General features: G+C 57.6%; 1 protein-coding gene and 1 long non-coding RNA gene across 3 annotated transcripts; one reads left to right on the forward strand and one right to left on the reverse strand.

Moving 5' to 3' along the window:
- Positions 1-39: 39 nt before the first annotated feature.
- On the reverse strand, positions 40-13,828 carry LSM14B (LSM family member 14B). 2 transcript variants are annotated; one of them, XM_024128562.3, is made up of 10 exons: positions 13,487-13,826; positions 11,483-11,646; positions 10,235-10,370; positions 9,349-9,465; positions 7,015-7,182; positions 6,698-6,775; positions 6,322-6,483; positions 5,814-5,964; positions 3,851-4,036; positions 40-3,280 (listed from the first exon to the last, which is right to left on the reverse strand). In XM_024128562.3, exons 1-9 carry the CDS (start codon positions 13,611-13,613, stop codon positions 3,865-3,867), a joined length of 1,275 nt encoding a protein of 424 aa, XP_023984330.1. In that variant the 5' UTR covers positions 13,614-13,826; the 3' UTR covers positions 40-3,280; positions 3,851-3,864. The 2 variants fall into 2 exon arrangements, with proteins under 2 accessions (XP_023984330.1, XP_023984331.1); XM_024128563.3 differs by lacking the exon at positions 6,698-6,775 and having other exon boundaries at positions 13,487-13,828.
- A 227-nt stretch (positions 13,829-14,055) lies between these two features.
- LOC114487754 (uncharacterized) lies at positions 14,056-21,712 on the forward strand. The gene is made up of 3 exons (XR_008619380.1): positions 14,056-14,902; positions 15,052-15,338; positions 16,168-21,712. It is a non-coding gene; the product is annotated as an uncharacterized lncRNA (long non-coding RNA).
- Positions 21,713-22,102: the final 390 nt, after the last annotated feature.

Here is a 22,102-nt window from a genome sequence, read left to right on the forward strand (position 1 = left end):
GCCTGCTCGCCTTGGGTCTCGGAGCAGTTCCTTCCAGCTCCTCGCCAGGCTCTAAGACAAGGCAACGGCCGAGTGGGGCTCCTCCCTTGGGGTTTGTGGGAAGGCTTCACGGGGTCCGCACTGCTGTAGACAGGTGCTGTGGTTGCAGAAACTCAGGGTTTCTCCCATTCAGCAGTTGTAAACAGAGTGGCTGTTTCTTCTTACGCCTTTGTTCGAGTCCTTCCTTAACGAATGTATGATGTCAGGACGCGAGGACAGACAGTGCTCAGTTTACATCTTGGGCTCATTTTGCAGAGCAGTAGCTGTGGAACTTGTCTTGAATTTCTGGTTCTAGTAGATCAAGTCAACACTCCTCCTGTTTTCTACCTTAAGACTTGTGGTGCTGGCTATTTCCTACCCTCCCTCACTTTTTAGCCAGAAAGATTACCCTTCGTTTAGCTTCCAGTCCACAGCAGGGTGAGTCATGGTCCTAAGCTTTGCCTTTACAGAAAAACCCTAATCAATCACCCTTCTGCACAACTCCGCTGCTTCTCGTGAGGCCCTGCCACCAGCCCTGGTGATGGCATTGCTTGTTGGCTTCCTGTGCCCCAGGAGAACTCACAAAAGGCTTTTTAGAAGAGTCCTTGGGCTGGTTGTCTGTCTCTTCCGATCACAGTGCTTGGTAGGGCTCCAACGCCAGGGCTCTGCTCTCTGTCTAGTCTACAGCTTCTCTTGTACTGGGTTCTCTCGTTCAATGGCATACATACATTAGGCTTCTGAAGCGGACTAAAGCGTATCCCTGGCGGTCCAGTGGTTAGGACTTGGTGCTTTCACTGCTGAGGGCCCAGGTTCAATCCCTGGTAGGGAAGCTAAGATCCCATAAGCCACGGGGCGTGCGGCGCGGCCAAAATAAACGGGTAAAGAGGCCCAGGTACATTTTAAACTTGGCCTAAAGTGTCTAATCGTCACAATGACCGTCAGTTTAAAGTTTTAATAGCAAGGTTAGTCATGGGTGGTAAACTGTGACTTAACTATTTAGAATCTCTAGCAGAGAGATACCTGTTTAGCCTGAGTACTGAGTCACCTGCCTAGTTTAGAGTTAGTGCTAAGGCCAGTTGCATGTAGCAGGTCAGCTATGGAAGGTTTTTATTTTTAATTGGTCAAAGATGTTAGCAAAATAATGGAAGGTTGCTAAGAGTTTGTTAAATTCTGAAACTACCAGCAGTGCTCAGGATCTGTTGGAGAGTGGTAGACAGCCTGGAAAAAGAAGCTGGCCAGGACACAAGGCTGCATCCAGATGTCACAGGCCAACTCGGCCTGCTGTCTGGTCCTCCTCTCAGCCTGAATCACTCACAGATGGCCAAGTGGGCCTTAGTCCTGCGACTGCTTCTTAAAAATCACCTGGAGGACTTCCCTGGTGGCGCAGTGGTTAAGAATCCACCTGCCAATGCAGGGGACATGGGTTCGAGCCCTGGTCCGGGAGGATCCCACATGCCGCAGAGCAACTGGGCCCGTGTGCCACAACTGCTGAGCCCATGTGCCACAACTACTGGAGCCCATGCTCCGCAGCAGGAGAGGCCACCGCAACGAGAGGCCCGCGCACCGCAACGAGGAGGGGCCCCCGCTCAGCGCAACTAGAGGAAGCCCGCGCACAGCAACGAAGACCCAACGCAGCCAAAGATGAATGAATGAATTTATATTTAAAAAACCGCCTGGAAACCCACTGCAGTGAAATTACATGCTTTCGGTCTGAAACCAGCCAAGTCTTGGCTTTTCTCTGTAGTCCCAGGGTCCAGCCCTGTAACACGTTCTAAGGCATCAACAACATGAAAGTTCTGGGGAGCTTGGAAGCCGTATCATGGCAGTGAAGGGGCCACTTCCAAAGCAGGTTCTCTAAACTAGTGTCCAGAGTATCCGGAAAGCAGCACCACTCACCCCGGGAGGGTGGCTCTCAGTAACCTAGGGCCTGGCTCATTGCCCTGTACCCAGACTGGCCAGGTCTCACTCCAGAGTGCCAGATGTCCCCCAAATCTGAACAGCACACACCACCTACCTTGGGACAGACGTGTGAGCCATGATGTAACTCGGGCAACAGAGTCAACAGGATTATTTATTTTCAGAGCAGAGAAGAGGATTTTAAAGGTTTGCATGTTTGTAATTACAAGTTTACATTGCTCCAACAGAGCAGCCGCATTGCTAGGTTCTAATTCTTAGCCATTAATTCCTACAAAAATAAACCTAAGCTTTTACAGTAACTTAATCAATAGAGAACTAAAACCGTTACGCCTAAAGGGATTTAGTTACCAAGGTGCTTACGCTCACCACGATGCCCTGTCAGAGGGACGCATGCTTCTACTGAGGTCTGATCCCTTTGTTCATGCAACAAATTTATATTCCCCACCCTCCCTCCACCCACCAGTAAAACAAAAACACAGAACTATTTACAACTGAGAGGAAATATGCTCTCGGTCAACCGACCTTGCAAAAAAAAACCAAAAAAGACTGGCTCATTTCCAAGTGGATGAGACACCGAACAGTGTTCGGCCAGAGTCCAACGCTGACTGGCCTGGGTCAGGGACTGGCAGGGAGAGGGACGCCGTAGAGGAGCTTGTCCTGGGCGTGAAGTTCACCCCCAGCCCCGATCCCTATGGAAGCCACACTCCAAGTGACAGCTCCCAGCTCCCTCCCGTTCAGGGCCCCGTCCTAGCCTCCAGCATCCTACGCCTCCAGCACCCCTGACCCCGCCGTCGCCGTTTGGGATGTCAGGGTCGTCTGGTTTGCTTCTACAACATGATCCGTGGGACACCCCACTTTCCATGCCCTAGGCACCCCATGCTGGCCGTGCCTGGCTCCGAGGCCCCACCTGTGGCAGTGGGTGCCAGACCAGCAGCACCAGCGGCCAGCTGGATTACAGAGATGCGCTTGGCTGCTGCATTTGCCAAATGGGATTTGGTTCCACGTTAAAAATCAAAGCTGTCCAAAAAAGGTCACAAAGTGACGATCACGCTTTCACTCTAGAAACCTTTCTGCAAAATACCAAAACCTTAGAATCGGGCTGTGCACAACTAAAAAGGAAAAATAGGCCAAGATACCTCAAAGAGGTTTCCCATATACACGTCCCCCGAAAAAAGTGGTTCTAACTCAGACCGTGTCCAAGTTCAGTTCAGTCCAAAACATAAGCAGTAGCATGGGAATTTTCCAAACTCAGTAAACAAAGTGACCCACGTCTCCCGCAGTAAGTGCAGCGTTTTCCAACATCCTCGTAGACGCAGTCTGGCGTCTGTGCCGCTTCAGCAAGGGCCTGCGAGGAGGAGACACAACACCTAGTGAGCACATCCAGGCAGCTCCCCAGCCCGAGCCCAGCACCGTGAATGAAGAAAGGGGCCGCTCAACCTCCCTCCCGCCCCAGGTCAGGCCGGGGCTTCCCAGACCTTCCCATCACAACCCGAGGTCATCGTTTTTGTTCACGCTGGGGGCGGGGAGGCAGCTCCAGGTCCCACCCGAAGCCCACTCGCGCCCAGCCCCGAAGGGGCACACACACCCTCGACCTAGTGAAAAAGGCAGACTCGAGGTGGTCGCGAGGCCAGGCTGGAGCGGAGACCTGGCTTGTAACCACCTCTCCTTCCTGACCACACCGGAGTGGGCAGCCCCCAGCCCCCCTGCACCCGGACCCTCACTTTGACAACCCTGGGGCCTGGGTCCCACCGTCCCCAGGAGCCCCCGGGGATTCACTCAGAGGGTCGGGGCCTCAGTTTGGCCTCGACACCGAGGCTCACCGGCTCCTAAGCTCCTCCCGAAGGGGCTTCTCCTACCTGGGCAGCCCCGTCCGGATGCCCTCCCGCTAAAGGACCCCAGGGCTCCCCTCACTCACCTTCAGCTGCCTCCTTACACCCTGCCAGTCCCAGCTCTGTGGGAGGTCGGGTTACGACGGGTTGCACCGTTGCCCCTGCCCCCTCGAAATCCACCACGGAAACTACGGCCACGAAGAAACCTTCCCGACACCCCGAAGGTCTCCGTGTTGAGCTTCCTCTCTTCAGCCCACGTCGTCCGCCTGGAACTGAACCAAGACAAGGAGCGTGGGACCGACTACAGCAGGCACCTCCTCACAGCCTTCCGAGCCAGGCCCCAGCCTCACACAGCCTGGGGAGGGGGAAAGGCCAGATGGACGGAGGGTGACTCGTCACTGGAGCCACCGGGGGCCAATCCCATCAGGACCCTGGAGCCTGAGACTCAACACTGCAGGGGCTCCCAGCCCAACTTCCAACCAGGCCTCTCTCCCACTGGACGGGGCTGCTCAGTATAAGCCTCTCACACGCGCGTCATCTAAGACCAGCACGCGACACCAGCGTGCTACGAAGGAAGCCCTCCCTACTTGCTAGGCCCAGGGCCTGTGCAGGCTCCGAGACCCGGAGCAGATCCCGGACCCCTGCAGACGAGTCTCCAGAGATGAGGAGGGGGCCGGGCGAAGCGGAGCCGGGTCCCCGAGGCTATGATGTGTACGCTTTGGGGGAGGTGCAGACGCAGCACCGACGCTGCCAACGCTCGTTTCTGCACCTCCAGCTGGGATCCCCCGGTGTCCAGCCGTGTGCCACGGGGCTGCTTACAGGCAGCTCTCGCGCAACACACCCAGCCCGACTCCTGATCTGCTGCCCCCGCCCCCCCCAGACCTCCTCACTCCAAGCAGCAGCAACCGCAGCCTTCAGCCATCCAGGCTCTCCTCACAGCCCATCAGCAAACCTCCAGGGCGTGTCAGAGGCCAAGCCTCTCTCCCCTCCTCCAGCACTGCCCACTACCCCAAAGCCTCTGACGTGACCACTCAGCTGCCATGCCTGCCCCACCTCTGCCCACTCTCCACAAAGCAGCAGTGAAACCTCAGACAGCACTGCTCTCTCCCCAGGCCAGCTGTCACCGTGACCTACAAAGCCCGGCAGGGACCGTCCCGTCTTCACCGCTCCTCCCTGACCCCCCCAGGCTCCGCTCCAGCCACACAGCAGGTGCACGTGCCCGCCTCCGCCTTGCACCCCGTCCTGCGTTCGCCCCCCCACTGGCTCCCGAACCTCACCCGAGACCTCGGCGCTCCACTCCCCTCACACCCAACACGCACCCCGACCTCTCCCGCCTCACTGCCGGGTGTTATCTCGTGCGCGTTTTTTGGTTCTCTTTCCCCTGCCAAAACGTTAAGAGGGGTGGCGGGGGGAACAGGGACCTCCCGGCTTGCTTTCTGCCATTCCCCCAGTGCCCGCAGTGTGTCTGCTACTCCATTTGCGAACAAATGGCTCTGAGTTTCCACACCATGCCCATTCTGTAGACTTCGTTTACTGTCTAGCTGGTTCTCAGGCAACATCGGAGCACCAGCTCTTGGGCGCTAAAAACAAAGCACGTGACCGAGTCCCCGGCCTCAAGCAATCAGGTGGGTGAAAGAATACTGCAGCCACTCCTGCCTGCTGCCTCAGGTAGCAAGGGCCTCAGGCCACCAAGGTCAGGCCAAGAAGCAGGCCCGGGCAAGGTGGTACAGAACCGGAACGTCGACACGGTGGCGAGGGTGGTCCAGCCCAACCTTGATGAGAAAGGGGCAGCTGAGCACAGAGGGGCCGGGACCTGGGTCAGATCCCTCAAGGGCCAGTGACCGCCAGGGCTTCCCACACCCCCACCTACCGCTGGCACCGCTGGGCCTGACGTACCCGTTACGGTAAAAACGTGAGCCTAAGAGATCTGCCTTGAGCCTAAGATCCGGGTTTGGTCTCCAAGAGAGCACGGCCCAGTCTCAGAGTCTGGGGGCAGAGTGTCTTCCCGCCGGCTCCCCCAGGCCTTGCCCGGCCCCCCAGCCCCCTGACCTGGCCTTGAGCTCAGAGGAAATGTTGTCGAAGAAGGACTTGGATTTGTCATAGTAGCAGTTGGGCCCCAGATGGGCCTCCTCAGCAGGGGCCTCGTCACTCTGCGTCACCACCGCCAGGTCCTTCTCCTCCCCCTTCTCAGCCTTGTCGTCTACACAGAGAAGCAGAGCACTGAGATGCCAAGGAGCAAACAAAGCCCCTCCCACCAGGACAGGCCCTCGCTGGGCCGCTCAAGGGCTGTCCGCAGGCCTCGGGGAAGCGGCCGGGAGTGCTCTGCACTAAGCGGAAAGCTCTTCCGGCTGCTCGCCGCTCGTCTCGTCCAGCCCTGGGCCCTGCCATCTGCCCCTCATCCCCCGGGCAGGGGCCTCCCCCGAGACCCCTCTCCTTTCTGGGAACTCCTCAGACGGCACGGTCTCCCCACCGCCCACCATCCCAGCTGCCCCCGCCCCTGCCCGTCTCTCCCTGACCTGCGCCGTGGACCCTCCTGGGGTGGGGCAAATTTTCAAACCTTTAAAATTCAGTTTCTTCTTAAATTCCTTGTCCAGCTCCTCTCGGTTGAACTGGGCATTTGCACTCTCAAAATCAAAGTCCCCTTCAAACTTGATTGTGTTTTCCTTGACGTTAGTTGGACGGCTTTGCCCTCTGGAGCGATTCCTTGTTCGTCTGTTCCCTGTGAGAAGGAAACGACAGCCCTGGCTGGTAAGCCCCTAACTCAGCATTACTCGGTGTGAGACAGAAGACAAAGCGGGGACGGAGCACACCGAAGCTGCCGCTGAGCCCAGCACCCTGAAACCGTCACCCACGGAGAAGCAGGCAGGAGCGGTAAGCGGAGCGCGACTGGGTGGTTCTCGGCTCCCCAGAACTCAAGTGGCAACAGCCGTTACCTGATCGCCTCCTCTGAGGTCTTCTGTTCTCGTCATTCACCTGCCCTTGAGTCTGCCCAGCTGCCGGCTGAGCTACATCTAAGGCGCAAAAAGGAAGAGTAAGGCAAAGCGCCTGCGAAAGCAGAGCCCGGGGACAGGAGCAGAGCCTGGCGACGGGAGCAGGGCGGCGCCACCGGGGACTGCGCAAGAGCCGGCCCTGCAAAAGCCTACAGGGCGGGGGGGCGGGGGCGTCTAATTAAAGGATAAAAAAAGAACCCCAGGAAGCGCTGTGCCACTGAGAACATGAACAAACTCCAGGGGAGTGAGTATTTAAGTACCGCTGGCGGCCTTGCTGCTTGGCGGGGCTGGGCGCCCGTTGAGCTGCGTCCCCGCGGTGCCCTTGCCGGGTAACAGCTTTCTGGTGTTCAGGGTATCAAGAGAACCAGTCTGGACAGCCTGCTCCACCATGGGGCTCTTGCTGACTGAGACAGCCGGAAAGCCAGCTCCTGAGTTGAGGAGGAGGAGAGATTAATAACAGAGACAAGGAGAAGACCACACCCCCTCGTCCAGCTGGCTGTGCGGCAGGAGGAAGGCAACCACCTGGAGAGGTTCTACCGAACCCAGGCAAAGCCCCCACCCCGCACCATCCCCTCTGCGTCTAGCCCAGGCAGCGAAAAGGCCGGCAGGCTCCCCCAGTTAGGGCATCCGGAAGAGGGAAAAACACCGCAGCACAATAAGCACCTCTCAAGCGGTTTAGGAAAAGCTTCCCCCAAACCACACAAGCTCTAACCCCGAGGGGGCTCGACAGTCCCGAGATGCCGGTGAATTCACGGTCTGAGAATGTGTTTCGCTCTGGGCCTTGCTGGACAAGAACCATCCCAGTCTGGCATCTTCCACAAAATGCAGTGCTCAGCCTTCGAAGTTAAAATTCTAGAACACTGTCGTTTTTGCTTAAGGCACAATAAAACCAAAAAGGATGAAGTGATGAGAGCTGACTACAGAGAAATAACAGCCTGCGTTCCTTCGGGTGAAGGCTCATCATAAGAAACGAAGGGTTCCCAGGCTGCCCTTGGAGACGGCGCTGCACTGAGGCTGTTCCCACCACACGGCATCCCCAAGCCTGAGCGCGGGAGTGCTCAGAACCCGGCCTCAGCGAGGCCCCCCTCGCGAGATGGGCCTCTGCCGCAAGAAGAGGACAGAGAAGGGTGTGCCACACACGTCCGGCCATCTCCTCCCTTCCCTCTCCCACGTTCCGCTGGGCACTGTTTAAACGGGACAACTGAGGACTGGGTGGAGGTGCATAGACTTTTGAGACAGAAAAAAATGAGCCCTAACCACGGAGTAACTATTATCGGAGGGGCAGCCCAACACAGTGAAGACTGGACAGTCTACCTTTGTTTTAAAACATATAACAGAAACTACTGTCAGAAATTACTCTGAGAAATTCCTCACAACCGGATCAAAAGTACTGAAAGGGCAGGCCCTACATACTGATACTTTTTTTTTTTTTTCTTTTTTGGCCATGCTGCATGCAGGGTCCTAGTTCTCCCCGACCAGGGATTGAACCCGTGCCCCCTGCAGTGGGAAGCGTGGATTCTTAACCACCGGACCGCCAGGGAAGCCCCCCTACTGGTACTTTTAAGTGTCCTCTGCGATGGGCCTTCACGGACCTAGACCACTTTCTCCGGCCTAGCGCCTCACTCAGCACGGCCCTCCCCCAGCAAGACAGCTGCTTCCTGCTCTCGCTGTAACTGGATGGGGCAAGGATCTTGGGCTCATTTGCTTTTCATAAAAACAGATCAGTCAAACTATCTTGCCCTAAGAGCAGTTTTATGTAAATGATCCTAAGGACAATGAACTGTCTTGTGCAATGTTTAACTGGGGGAAAAAACATCACTACCGCTGTAACTCAGATCCACTGGCATCCATGCAGGAAAGCAACACATGCAAAGTGACCGACTGACAGTAGTTGTGTGCCATAATGAAAGCCCCAGGTAGCATCTTGGACAGAGTCTCTGCAAAGGTGAGGGCGGCGCACACGGCGCTCTCACGTCAGACCTCCGGTGAAAGGAGAAGGCCCAGAAGGGCAAAAAACCGCCCATAGGTGTGGCACCCGGCAGACAGGTGGGACAAACCAGTGTTACCAAGCCGGTCATCAGGCCCACTGCTCACCCGGCCAACAACTCAGGCTAGCCACCCAATTTTAACGGTGCTTCATTTCACAAAGACACCCGAGGCCCCCAATGCTGAAAGCCCTGGATGGGTGAGCAATGTGCCACACGGATCCTAGAGCAGCATGCCTGATACTTGGGGGATCGCCCTGCAGTCTTACCCAGCAACCTACACTGCATTTAGGACCAGAAGAAACGCCGGAAGTGGCCTTCTGTGCAGAGGGACGTGTCCCATACGTGGCAATCGCAGTACAGGTCAAAACAGACCCTGGACCCAGGAGAGCGAACAAAGTGCACTGCTGGTTCTTTCTAATACCCTCTTTAAAACTGTGAGAGTTAATAAGTCAGGACTACATGCAGAAACACACAGAGGCCGTTTAACTGATCCACGGGCTTGGCAAATTATCTGCTACAGCTACTGTCATTCTGGTCTACTGGTTTACCCCCTCGCTCTTAGGATGGCTCGCAAGACAGCATGCAGTTCTGCAAAACTGCTGTTACCCTTGGAAGTGAGCTGATGTGACTCTGAGGACATGTCAAGCTCTGAAACGGGCTGTGGAGATGGAGAAGAACTAGGGCTGGAAGCCGCGGCTGAGGCTGGAGGGCTTACCAACTTTTCTAAAAGAAGATAAAGGAGAAAAGAGCAAAAAAAAAAAAAAAAGGCACACAAATAAGTAACGAGAAACTCATCTTGTGTATAGCAGGCTTGGGAAGAGCCAAGCCATCTTTCATAGGACACTTTGCTCACACAAGCCTAATCTAGAAACGGGGAGCTAAGCTGAGAAGGGCTCCTGCACCCCAGGAGCAGCAATCAAGACGACAAGGTTCCTCTGTTAGAAGCACGTGACTCATATGAGTGAAGGGGGTGACGCCTGCGACTCTGTGGTTTGAATGTGCCGCAAACCTACGGCCAGGGTGACTCTCACTCCACGCGTGTAGAAGCGAACCTTACTCAACCTTAGGGGAAACTTCATTTTTAAGCAAAGCACTGACACGAGAATGGTAAAAGGATAGGCTAGGTGGGCGTTGCATTTAACTTTTATATTTATAGGCTGACAAATGTGCAAATGGTTAGAACTCATCTGTAATTACACACATCGGTTATTTCTTCTTTGAACCAGACACACCACAACTTCCACCCAGACACAGGCTGACACTTTAAATGAATTTTGATTCGATTCATCTGTTCCAAAACTCAGCCTGCTGCCTCTTCCACTCAGCTGAGGAGTTACTAAGCGTTCTGACTAGTTGAAGGGCCACTGAAGAAGGTGCTCTGCGCACTGCCAGCTGAAGGCGACACAAACACAGCATCCCCACCACCAGGGTCTGGCCCCGCTCCTGGATGTCACGGCACAGGCACTTTACCAGGTAGAAAAAGGTTACTCACCTAAACCCAAGGAAGCGGCATACTGCTGGCTGAGCAGGGAGCTGGCGGCCAGCTGGCTGTAGGGCGGCATCCCTCGGAAGGGGCTGTAAGGCACGTGTGGCTGGAAGGAGGAGGCCGAGCCCGAGCCCAGGGAAGACTGAGCAATGAGACACACAGGTGAGAGCAGCTCAAGGCCCTCCTGTCACCCTGCCTGGAGAGCACTGTGCAGACCAGGAAAGGCAGCCCGATTCGTCAGCCTGCTCCCGGAGGCCGAGGTGGCACTGAGGGGCGCGTGAGCCCCCAGGGTGGCCTAAGGGGCTCAGAGCTGCCTTTTCCACGTTCACCCCCAGCTCCGCCTGCCAGGTAACTCTAACACGACCTTCTCCTAACTCCATGAACCCCTCTAATGGCCCCACTGCCAGTTGTCAGGGAGTCCAGGCTCTGCCAGGGCCGAGGATGGCGTCCTCACCTGGGCCCTGGCCCCAACACACCGGGGCACGGCTGTGTAGCCGGGGCACTACCTCCACGCGGCGTCCTCTCTCCAGCTCCCCGTGCTCCCGGCAGGCCCCTTCGTCCCTCAAGGCCTGGCTCGAGCACTTCCCTCTTCTGGAGTTCCCAAGGCCGCTCACCTCAAACCTTTCAGAAGTCTGGCCCGGGGCTTCTCCACGTGCCCACACAGCCCAGCGTGCAAGCCCCACCCCGCAAGGAGCACGCTCTGTCCCAGTGCCTCCTGCAGCGTGAGCCCCACAAAAGTCGGTGAAAGTTGAGGTTTACAAGCCAAGAAGATGTTAGCCTGGACTTCCTAGTAATCCTGGGTAGAACACGCCATAACACAGCAGGCAGGGACACGGCGTGACACCTGCAAATTCAGCATCCCACAACGCTGAATTTATCATCGGACGGTGTTGGGAGAGTGAGCCCTGCAGTCCCCAGCCCCTACTAGCATCACTCTCACTCACAGCATGCCACCGGGGCTTCAGGCTTACCCACCCGAGACAAAGGACAAACGCCAGGTGCCAGCAAGACTAAGAGCATTCCCCCTTGCAGCGCCCAACACGCTGGGCCGGCCTCACTCTACAGCACGCCCTGTGCTTGCCGCAGGAGATGAGGCCTCCCACAGAACGCCAACAGCTAGACAAAGTTAAACTGCTTTCCGTGAAAAGGCTATTCCTCGAGTTGAGCGCTCTGGCCAGATGACACCCAGCTCCGTCTGGAAGCCAGCGCCTCTTAGAGATGGTGCCCACGGCAGAAACGGGGCAGCGCACTTACTTGAACAATAGCAGGGTCCTGAGGGAGCGCGTGCTGAGCTTTCGGAGGTTCACACACAGTAATGTCTTTGATGTCACTTCCCCGGAAGATGATGTACTCATAAACTTCCTCTCTAGGGGGGGCAGGCCTATCTGTGGGACGGTCTTCTGTACCAAAGGACCTCACTTAGGGGTTGAGAAAAAGAAGGGTTATGTTGTCATCCTCAACCAAGTGCATTCAATCAGTCCTTCCGTAGGAGCCATCCACAGCACGCAGTTTCCACGTTTCAACTGCTCCACCCCTTGATTATCAACGGACAATACCTACAAGACCGCAGCTGGCAAAGCTCCAAAAAGTTCTAGGTCACAAAGACGACCAGGAACGATTCAGAGCCTGACAGTCTCCCTTCCAAATGCGGAAGGCCAGCGCTCTTGCAAAACGACGTCTGCTTTGCAAATCCCCCCGCCTCCCCGTTCACATCTGACTCTGCAGATTAAACAGCCCCAAAGCTGCTTTTTGACTGAAGCCTCACAACCCACCAGCCCTGGGGAGTCTATTTTCTTCTGAGAAAAGCCAGCAGGTTGAGCGCCATGACCAGCCTGGGAGGAGCTGCCCACGACCAGCCTGGGAGGAGCTGGTAGAGAAACAATGGGAGAAGGCGGTCCAGAACGCGGACCCACACCACGAGCGTCTGTGAGCGTCTGTGTCTCCCGGAGGGGTTTCCTAGGGGATTAACCCCTACCGGCAGGGTTCAAGGAGCCCAAGCAAGTGCCTCCTTCTCAGGTCTCTGAGGCAGAGCTGGGCTTGAAGCAGCCTCTATCTAATCCTAGCACAACCCCCGCTGAGGACCAGGGACTACGCTGGGCCTCAGTTTTTCCAACGGGGGTCTCAGGCCAAATGTAGCCAAAAGCCAAGAGTACAAGTGACCACAAAATCTTACAATACTAAACTATGTCCTGGAGCAACGCATCTATTGGAAAACTTAAATACTAGGCTTTCAACGGAGCTACTCCCAGAGCTGGGAACTGACTGCGACCTGGATGGAGGGGGCTCCCTCTAACACACAGGAGCACGTAGCTGCGCCTTGACCCTTAGGGGCCCAGCCCAGTGTCTCCAGCCTAACAAGACCAATCAAACAAACAGGGTTTCTGCAGACCTGGCTGCACTCAGCACTTCCAGGAGGCAAGGGAAGGACACTAGTCATCGTCCCTGGAGGATGAAGACAAAGAAACTTTGGGCCCACCTCCTGCCTCAACACGCTCAGAAAAGGCTCTGGACTCCGGCAGAGTCACAGTACAGCCATCTTTCTCTAGGTCTCCCAGGGACTTCAGTGTGGTTACCAGCGCCCGCAGGGAGGGGTCTGTCACAAAAGGGTAAACCGACAGACTGAAACGTCTGAATTAGAGTAGGAAGACGCTTTAAACGGGAGCATGGAGCCGCCAACCGATGCTCCTATCCCGACAGGAGAATCCATTAAAACGTGGTTATTTGTTCAGGCTCAAGGCCCCAGCTGCTTAATAGGTTCCAGAAGGGCTTGCAGGAGTCGCGTTTTCTCGCTCTCCAGCCTTCTGGGGAGGCCCCGGGGAGACTCCGGGCCCCTCGCCCCACCCCTCCCCAACAGGGACCGGGTTCTCGGCGCCAGCCGCCCCCTCCGCCCTCAGGCAGCTGGGGGAAACAGCCTAGCAACGCCGACCCCCCACCTGCAGAGGTGGGCTACGCCGCGGGGGGGGGGGCGGCACCGCGGGAGCTGGACCCGCCCCCACCTCCCCACCCCAACCCCGGGCAGGGCGGGCCGGCCGCGCACAATTACGCTGCCGCCGGGGCCCGGGGAGCCCATTGTACAGGCCGAGCCCCGGAGGGCAGGGGCGGGAGCGGCGCGGAGGCCCAGGGCGCCCCGGGGGGCGCTGGCAGGATGTGGGGGGCGCCTCGGGGGTGAGGCGGGACTGCGGAAGGGTGCCCGGGGGGGTAGGGCGGAGGCGCGGGGCCGGCTGTTGGCGGGGGCGGGGCGGTTGGGGCGGCCGCTACCTTTGGCGAGCGCCACCGTGGAGTTGTCCGTGTCGATGGTGTAGAGAATGCCCTCGTAGCGGATCTGCGCCTTGGAGATGAGGCTGATCTTGCTGCCCAAGTACGGGGTGCCCGAGGAGCCGCTCATGGCGGCGGCCGCCCGGCCGGGCCTGGCCCGCTCGCCTCCGCGCGGTCGCCTCGCCGCCCGCTCCTCCGCCTCTGCGCCGCCTCACCGCCGCCCGAGGGCCTGCGCGGGGACCAGAGAGCAAACGACGGCGCGCGGCCCGGGGCTCGGAGGGGAACGCGGGGGAGGAGGGGTCGCAGCAGCCACATCCGGGTCCTGCGCCGCCACGCCCCGCCCCCGCACGCTGGCCGCCTATTGGCTCGCCTCGCCGGCCTCCCTTTAAATATGGCCGCGCTGTCGGCCTGTGGGCGGGCCCGCGCTCCGCGCCTGCGTAGCAAACGCCGCCTGCCCCGGCGGGCTTTCCCTTGCTCTCAGCCCCAGTTCTCGTCTGGCTCCCGGCGGGCCCCGCGCGGGGTGGGAGCGCGAGACCCGGCGGCCGGGCCTGGAGGAGGGGTGGGAATCGACCGGGGCGGAGCGCGCGTGCGCGGGAGGGGCGGGGGCGCACGTGTGAGGGAGGGGGCGGGGCGCCAAAGCTCCACCCGCCGCGCGTGCAGTCTTTCTCAGGACCCGGGTGCCGGGAACCTGTGGATCGTCTTCCCCGGTTTCAGTTTCCCCTCTACATCAGCGTGCCAGACGGTTTCCCCCGTCCTGGGCCGGAAGGCTAGGATGCGCCCCACTGTCACCTTCCCCAGGGGCAAAGGCTGGGGGGGGTCCCTTCCCCGGAGAGTGACGGGGGGCCGGGGTCACTGCCCGTGGGGTGAACGTGTGGGGCCGGGAGGTCTCTTCCCCGGGGTAGAAGGCAGGGGGCCGGGCCGGGGTCATTGCCCGCGGAGTGAAGACGGAGGGTGGGGGGTGGTCTCTTCGCCGGGGGCGAAGGCGGGGGACCAGGGTCACTGCCCAGGAGGTGAAGGTGGGGGCCGCGCTCCGCGCGTGGGGCGCAGTAGTAACTGCGAGTAACGAGCGCTTCCGGCGCGTCAGCCGCTAAATATAAGGTGCTGAGCGCATTTTCTCTTTTAATCCCGCCCCTCCCCCCAAACCTGCGGTGGCGTTCCGCGTCCCTTAAAATAAATCCCAGCCGGCCACCAGGGCCTCCGAGACCCGCCTGACCTGGCCTGCTTGCCGCTTTGCCCGGCTCCGGCTCGGAGGCCTCGCTGTGAAGTGGAGAAACGGGCCGCCCCCTCCTGTTCGCCAGACCCCCTTCTTGCCTGCACAGCCCTTTGCTCGATTGGTGATTATGTCTGCGCTTGCTTTCTGCCTGTCTCTCCCTCTTGACCTCAGATCAGCGACTAGTATTAGGTCCTGAAAAAAACTTGGTGAGTGGTGCCCAGCATTTTATAAAAATGAAACAGAACGAGATAGAGAGCATCTCACAGTGAGAATGCTCTCGCTCTGTGAAGCGTGTATCTCACTTACACGTGTTTAAGTGGGTACTTGATCAAGATGTGAAGTGTATTTCTTACAGTAAGTGCCAAACGAAAAATGAAAGCCGCTGCAGAGAACACCTTACGGCAACCTGCACATAGGCTCGGGTTCCCCATTTTACAGAGGAAACTGAGACCCAGCACAGGACAGTTGCCCCGCCTGCCCTTTGTGAATCCCCCCATTCCACCAGCACCCGGCAACAGTAAGAGAACAGTATTGGGTTGGAGAAAAGGGAGCACAGAAGGAGCAGAAGAGAAGATAGAAAAGTCTTCTTAATAGATCTGCCAAGATTTACCAGTGCATCTCGGCTCCTGGAGAATTGCGCTGGTAAGGAGAGGGTGGACAGCGCGGCCCCCGGGTTAGCCCAGCTCCAGTAAGAGAGGTCTCCAGGCATCGGGGCATCCTGCCCTTGGACAGGAGACAGGACTCTCCCTCAGCACAACACAGTCTTCCCCAGGGTGCACCTGTGTGGCGTTGGTGCCACCCCAGGTCTCCTGACCACCTCAGCGACCATATGGCCTGGTGGTCCCCCTGCGCAGCAGAGGTCCTCCCCCCCCCCACTTCCCAGGTCCAGAACACGACTTGCCTAAGGTCACAGGTTCTGTGCCTCGGAACTCTCGCCACAATCTTCTGTGTGTGCTGGAGGTGGGGACACATTCCTCACCAATTGGAGCCGATTCTACCTTGGAAGGGGGAGCTGGATCCTGAGCTCCAGGATCAGGGCAGGGGGCAGTTCCCGGAGACCTCTGAGAGGCCACCGGGCCCCCAGGTGTACAGCTGGGTGGTTCCCTGAGGACATCGGTCACTGCAAATGCCCGGGCAGGGCAGAGGCTAAAAATATACGTGGCGCACAGGTCCAGGAAGGCTGGCCCTGCCACTCATTCCTTGGTGTCCTGCCCAAAGTGGGGGATACTTGTGAAAGGTCTGAGAGGGGGAGCAGTTGTGTGGAGCCTCAGCTTGGCCCGGGAGTCCACGGGTGTGGTCTGTTTTCCACGCGAGTGGACACCCCTCCCTGAACAGCACCTCCACCCTCAACAGCTATCCACAGTGCCCACCCGCTCGGTCATCACCAAGCCTTAGACTCCTGAGCCTGGGGGTGTAGAGAGGGGAGCTGAGAAGCCGAAAAGCCCTGGGCAGGTTGGACTCCCTGCCTCAGTTTCTCCTTTTGCCAGATTGAGAAGACAGCTGACCTGCCCATCTCACTGCTGGATGTGAGGACCCCAGAAGATAATGCCTCTGACGGGCTTTAGAGAGGCGCTAGGGGCCCGTGCATGGGAGATGGTGGTCCCTGCAGAGGACCGCAGAAGCAGCTGGCCGGGTTTCCACTGCACCCACGAGCCACGTACCAAGCCCTGTGTGTTTGGAGGACAGCGTCCCTTATTAAGGACAGGTGTGAAGATAAGGACCCAGGACCTGGCCCGGGGTTCCATCGCAGCCCGTGTCCTGTAGCAGGTGAGGGGCACGTGGCCACAGAAGGCCACTTTGTGACTGATGTGAACTTGAGAAAGAATGATGGGCCCAGCCACTGATTTCACAGGTATCATTGCTTAGTAGGAGCAAAAACAAAACAGGTGAGTTGATTTAAAGACGTATTAGTAATAGATAGGTGGACACAGATAAAACAGAAATCGAGTCTGGAGTCTGAAGCAGGGGACATGCCAGCAGGGTGGGACCTTGCCTGTCCCCTCCTCTCCTTCGGGACCTAACGCACGAGATGGGGAGATGTCCACCCGCTGGGAGGGAGCCTTTGCCCAGAGAGAGCCAGGAGCCAGGAGGAAGCTGAGGGCTGCAGGCGGATGGGCGGCAAGGGCAAGGCTGGCTTTGAAGGTGACCCGTACCAGGAGCCTTTCAGGCAGGTCACAGGGCTGGGAGGCCCGGGCGGCTGTGTTCAGGGCCTCTGTGGTCAGGGAGTAAAGACAAGAAAAGCAGGCCAGGAATTCTCCCCGAGGTCTCCGCTCTCTGTGAATCCAGTGGGAATCCATCCCCGTCCCCGGGGCCTGCAGGCCTGTTTTCCCTGGAGGCTCTGTGAGCACCGGTGGCTTGAGGTTCATGCATCTTTGGACCCCCCTCCTCTCCTCGCCCTTCTCCTTTACGCCTTCTTTGCTCTTCCATCTCCCTCTCCTCCCCCTCCCCCTCCCCTACCTCCACTCCTCGTCTCCCCCGCCGGCCGCCCACCCAGCTGAGCCTTCTGGTGATGAGGCGTGCTGTGGGAAGTAAACAGAAGCGTGTTAGGACCCAGCTCCAGCTCAGCAGCCTCGGCCCACCTTTCCAGGCCCAGCTGGGTGGGAGAGGTAAGCAAGGTTGATGGGACTCTGGCAGCCCCAGACACTAGGTCCCCGAGTGTCAGACTCTAACGTGGCGGCCCTTCGGAAATACAGAGAGAAAACACTTAGAGAACATCCTGGGAACAGGAAGCTGGATAGACCAGTCGGCTTTCCTCTCCTGGTGATGATTAAGCCCCTCGATACTGAGGGCTTTCAGAGCTCAGGAACAGCTTAGGGTGCACATTGCTGGGACCCCTTGGCCACCTTCAGCACCCAGGGCCGGTCAGGCAGAGTTGGCTGGCCTCCTGGCCCCAGAGACTCCTGGCTGTGCCTCCAGCACGAAAAGTGGGGCCCAGGTTGTGCCTCGTGCTGTGAGGATGGAAAGTGCAAGCGAGCTGTTTGCACCAGGCCAGCGTGTGGGAGGGACCCTCGTAACCCCTCATCCTGGGTCACCAGCGTCCGCTTGCACGTGTGGGGCCTCCCTGAGCGGGATGATGGGAAAGGTAGTTGGCGACCGGGGCCTGCCACGTACACAGGGAGGGTTGAGGGAGGCTGCGGTCCCCTGGGCCCTCAGCATCCCCAGCTGGGCCCCCCTCACCCCTTCCCTCTGCCTGGGCTCCCTCGCCTCATATAGGGAAGAAGAGGTGTCCAGGTCAGAGAGTCAGTGGTGAGGGTTTGGCTCCTCCCACCGCCCGCCCCCGCCAGACTGGCAGGGACGGCTGCTGACAGCAGGAGTGGGACAAAGACAGGTTTCAAAGGGGAGAAGGAAATTGCCCAGAGACGGAGCACGCGGGGGGCCGCTCCTGGTTCCTCCCGCCTCTCCCTCTGCTATGTGCCCTGGGCGTCTCCTCCGGCCCAGCTTCTCCTGGGGCAGGGTGCCGTCACCCCCGGTGGCGGGGAGGCCAGTGGCTCAGGGTGACCTGCCCTCACACCCTAAGAGCTTCCACGCTGGCCTCGGGTTCTAGCGCAGAGCTTGGCACGAGGCAGGTGCACCATCGCTGTTTGGCTCATCTTAAAGGGGGCCACGAGAGAGCCCTGGACAGGGGCTCTGCCAGCATTCCGTGCCAGCCGCCCGCACCTTGCCTCCTGGTGGGTCCCGAGAGGAGGTCGGAAAAGGGGTGTGGGCAGTGGGGAAGGGGACTGTAGGGTCCCCTGTGTTCCCCTGAGCGCACTACCTGCACAGTCAGGGTCGTTTGTATTTATCGACAGCAGATCCCTCTAAGGGCCCAGTGGTGATGCGTGTATGTGTTTGGCAGCAGACACTCACTGGAGCGTTTTCACAGCAAAGCTGGAGACCCCACGACCCATGACCTCTAGCAGGAGACTGGGTCAGTCTGGGCACCGCACATGAGCAGACCATGGCTGCACAGACAGGGCCACGAGGGAAAGACACACAGAGAACAAATGCCCTGTACAGAGTCACAGGCCCCCGCAACATACACCGGCTGTTAGAGGTCAGGATGGCGGTCCCCCAGGGCCCAGTGGTGAGGAGACCAGCCTGGGCTAGATGCTCAGCCAGGGTCACACGGCCACTGAGTGGCCGACCTGGGATCCCGATCTGAGTCTCAGGCTGCTGGCCCGGACACCCTACCTCGTGGCACTCCCTGCTCAGCCGCGGGGGAGACACCAGACGCGGCTTCTTCATTCAGGGAACGCACGCTGTACAGGTGCCCCAGATGCAGACTGTCCTGAGGCTGCAGCTGGGCACTGTGGGGAGAGTTCCCTCACCTTGTCCTCTCTTGACCCCGTACAAAGGATGCAGGATGTGTCCCAGGGAGTTGCCACGGTAACCCAAAGGCCTACCCGGGGAGTGTCCTAGGATGTGAACTCCAAGTCAGCTCCAAGGCTGGGCGCTTGTCTTTGCACCTGCCTGATGGGGCATGAGCGCTGGCCTGGCAGAACCGCGGCCCCCAGGAATGAAGTCGTGTAAATAAAGGAGTGGGGGACTTTCCTGGTGGTCCAGTGGTTAAGACTCCACATTCCCAATGCAGGGGGCCCAGGTTGGATCCCTGGTCAGGGAACTAGATCCCGCATGTCACAACTAAAAGTCCACATGCTGCAACTAAAAGATCCTGCACGTGGCAACGAGGATCCGCATAGTAAATATTAAAAATTAAATAGTTTAAATATTTAACATTAAATATTTAATATTTTAAATATTAAAATAAAAAAAATAAAATAAAGAAGTGGTAGAGACAGTCCAGCCCTCCCAAAGCCTGTGGTCACCTGGCAGTGCTCGGGAGCCAACGTGAGGACCCCTCGTCTGCATACTGACATTCTCACTTGGCGAGAGGCTGGAGTGTGGATGGAAAGCATCCTGCCGGGCACATGGGTGTTTCTGCAAGTGTGAAGGTCCACCCTGTGGACACCATACACCTTCCCTTCTGTGGCTGCCTTAACCCCCCGAACGCAAAGGCTCGGTGGCCAAGCCTGGGCACCGAGGCAGACGCTTGTCGTGACGTGGACGCCCTCGGGCGTGTGTGGCAGGAGGGGCAGCATGCGGGCCGGGCTGAGAAGCGGGCTCTCCTCCAGGAAGATGCCTCGGTCCAGAGCTGCTTCCAGGTTTTCCAGGAGGTTTCAGCAGCTGGACGGGGCGGACGGCACCAAAAACACATTGCCAAGGCTCGTGTTGCTCATACAAGCGATCGCAGACCTCCAGAAGTATATATTTGTCTTTCCCAAGCAACAAACACGAGAACCACATTTGCCTTGGGAGTCTCCCTGGGTTCGGGGAAGTGTTTTCACAAGTGGCGTTTACCATGCTCCCTGGGATCTCGGGGCCAGCGGCCCCGAGTCTGATCTCTCTCCACGCTGGGCTGGCCTGAACTCACGCTTATTCGTTCGTTCATTTGTTTGCTTAGCAACATTATTGAGGTATTATTTACATACCATAACATTCACCCATTTAAGGTGTTCAGCTCAGTGGTGTTTAGTATAGTCACAGAAGTGTGCAGCCACCACCACCGTGTAATTCCAGAACATTCCAATCACAACTCCCCAAACCCTATAGCCACTAGCGGTCACTCCCCACCGCCCTGTCCCCCAAGGCCCCGGTAACCACTATGGATTTGCCTGTTCTGGACATTTCCCATTCATGGAATCATACACTATGTGGTCTTTTGTGACTGGCTCCTTTCACTATGCATACGTTTATGAATGTTTTCAAGGCTCATCCGGGTTGCAGCACGTATGAGTACTTTGTTTCTTTCTGTAGCTGAATAACATTCTGTTGTATGCTGGTGTTTACGTGTTCAGCAGTTGATGGACATTTGGTTTGTTTCCACCTTTCAGCTACTGTGAATAATGCTGCTGTAAACACTGTGTACAAGGCTTTGTGTGGATGTATGTTTTCATTTCCCCCGGCATATACCCCGGAGTAGAACTGCCTGCTCATATGGTGAGTCTATGTTTAACATTGTGAAAAACCACCAGACGGTTTTCCAAAGTGGCTGCACGTCTTTATATTCCCACAGCAACGTGTGAGGGGAGCCTGGTCCTCGTTTGATGCTCTCTGGGGACAGGGTGTCCATGTCTCAGCAGGGCTGTTCCTTCATTTGGGGATGAAAGGCATTTCCCTGCTCAGAGGAGTGCCTCGGCACCAGGCGTCCACATGCTCCGTCAGCAGTCACTCAAGGGGCCGACTTCCGTACTCAGATGAGCAGGGCAGAGAGAGGTTTCTTTTACCACAGGCCTTGGGAGAGGACTGGCGGGCCGCTCCTGGGAAAGCTGCGCTGGGGTTGCCGCGCAAGCAGCCAGCCTTTTATCCCAGTCAGCCATGTGGCACAGGGGTCCCCGACCCCCGGGCCGTGGATGAGCAGCGGTCCGCCGCCTGTTAGGAACCAGGCCGCACAGCAGGAGGTGAGCGGCGGGCAAGTGAGCGAAGCTTCGTCCGCCGCTCCCCGTCGCTCGCATCACCGCCTGAGCCATCCCCCACTCCCCCTGCCGTCCGTGGAAAAAACGGTCTTCCATGAAACTGGTCCCTGGTGCCAGAAAGGTTGGGGACCGCTGATGTAGCACGGGAGACGCAGGCCTTCAGCCTGGAGTCCCCAGACCTTACAGCTCCAGGTCTTCAGGCCTGTACTCACCATCCCTGCCCTGATACAAGCAGACCTCAGAGATGTTGTGGGTTCCGTTCCAGACCACCGCAATAAAGCGGATATCACAATAAAGTGAGTCATGACTTTTTTGGGTTTCCCAGTGCGTATAAAAGTTATTTTTACGCTGTAGTCTATTAAGTGTTGGGTAGCATTGCGTCTGAAAAACCTTGTACGTACCTTAGTTTTAAAATAATGCTGTTGGAAAAATGGTGCTGATAGACTTGCTAAACGCAGGGTTCCCACAAAACTTGTTTGTGAAAAATGCAACATCTGCGAAGTGCGATAAAGCAAAGCATAATAAAACAAGGTGTGCTTGTAGAATGCAGACTATGCATTCTAATTGCTGCAGAGGAAAATAAGGCCCATGCAGCAAACACCTCGAAGGAGTGCTCAGAGAAAAGAGAAGAACAGCGATTGAAATTCACAGTTGAGCGTGTGCGGGGCATCGTGCTGAGCAGTTTACACGCACACGTCTGATGTTTGAAGCAGCGCTCTGGCTGGGGCTCTACAATCATCCCATTTTACGGACAGGAGGACGAGGATGAGGGCAGGTAAGGAACGTACCTACCATCCTAGCAGAGCCAGGTGCAAACGCAGGGTGGGGGCACCCTGGCCCTCGGCATGCTATTACACATCCTCCCCAAATATTTGCTGAGCTAATAAACCAACCCTTCCTGGCCGTCCTGCTTGTCATCACATAAAGGCCAAGTGCGAGGGTGTCCAGGAAGGA

Source organism: Physeter macrocephalus, chromosome 14 (genome assembly GCF_002837175.3).
Source record: "Physeter macrocephalus isolate SW-GA chromosome 14, ASM283717v5, whole genome shotgun sequence".
NCBI classification, from domain to species: domain Eukaryota; kingdom Metazoa; phylum Chordata; class Mammalia; order Artiodactyla; family Physeteridae; genus Physeter; species Physeter macrocephalus.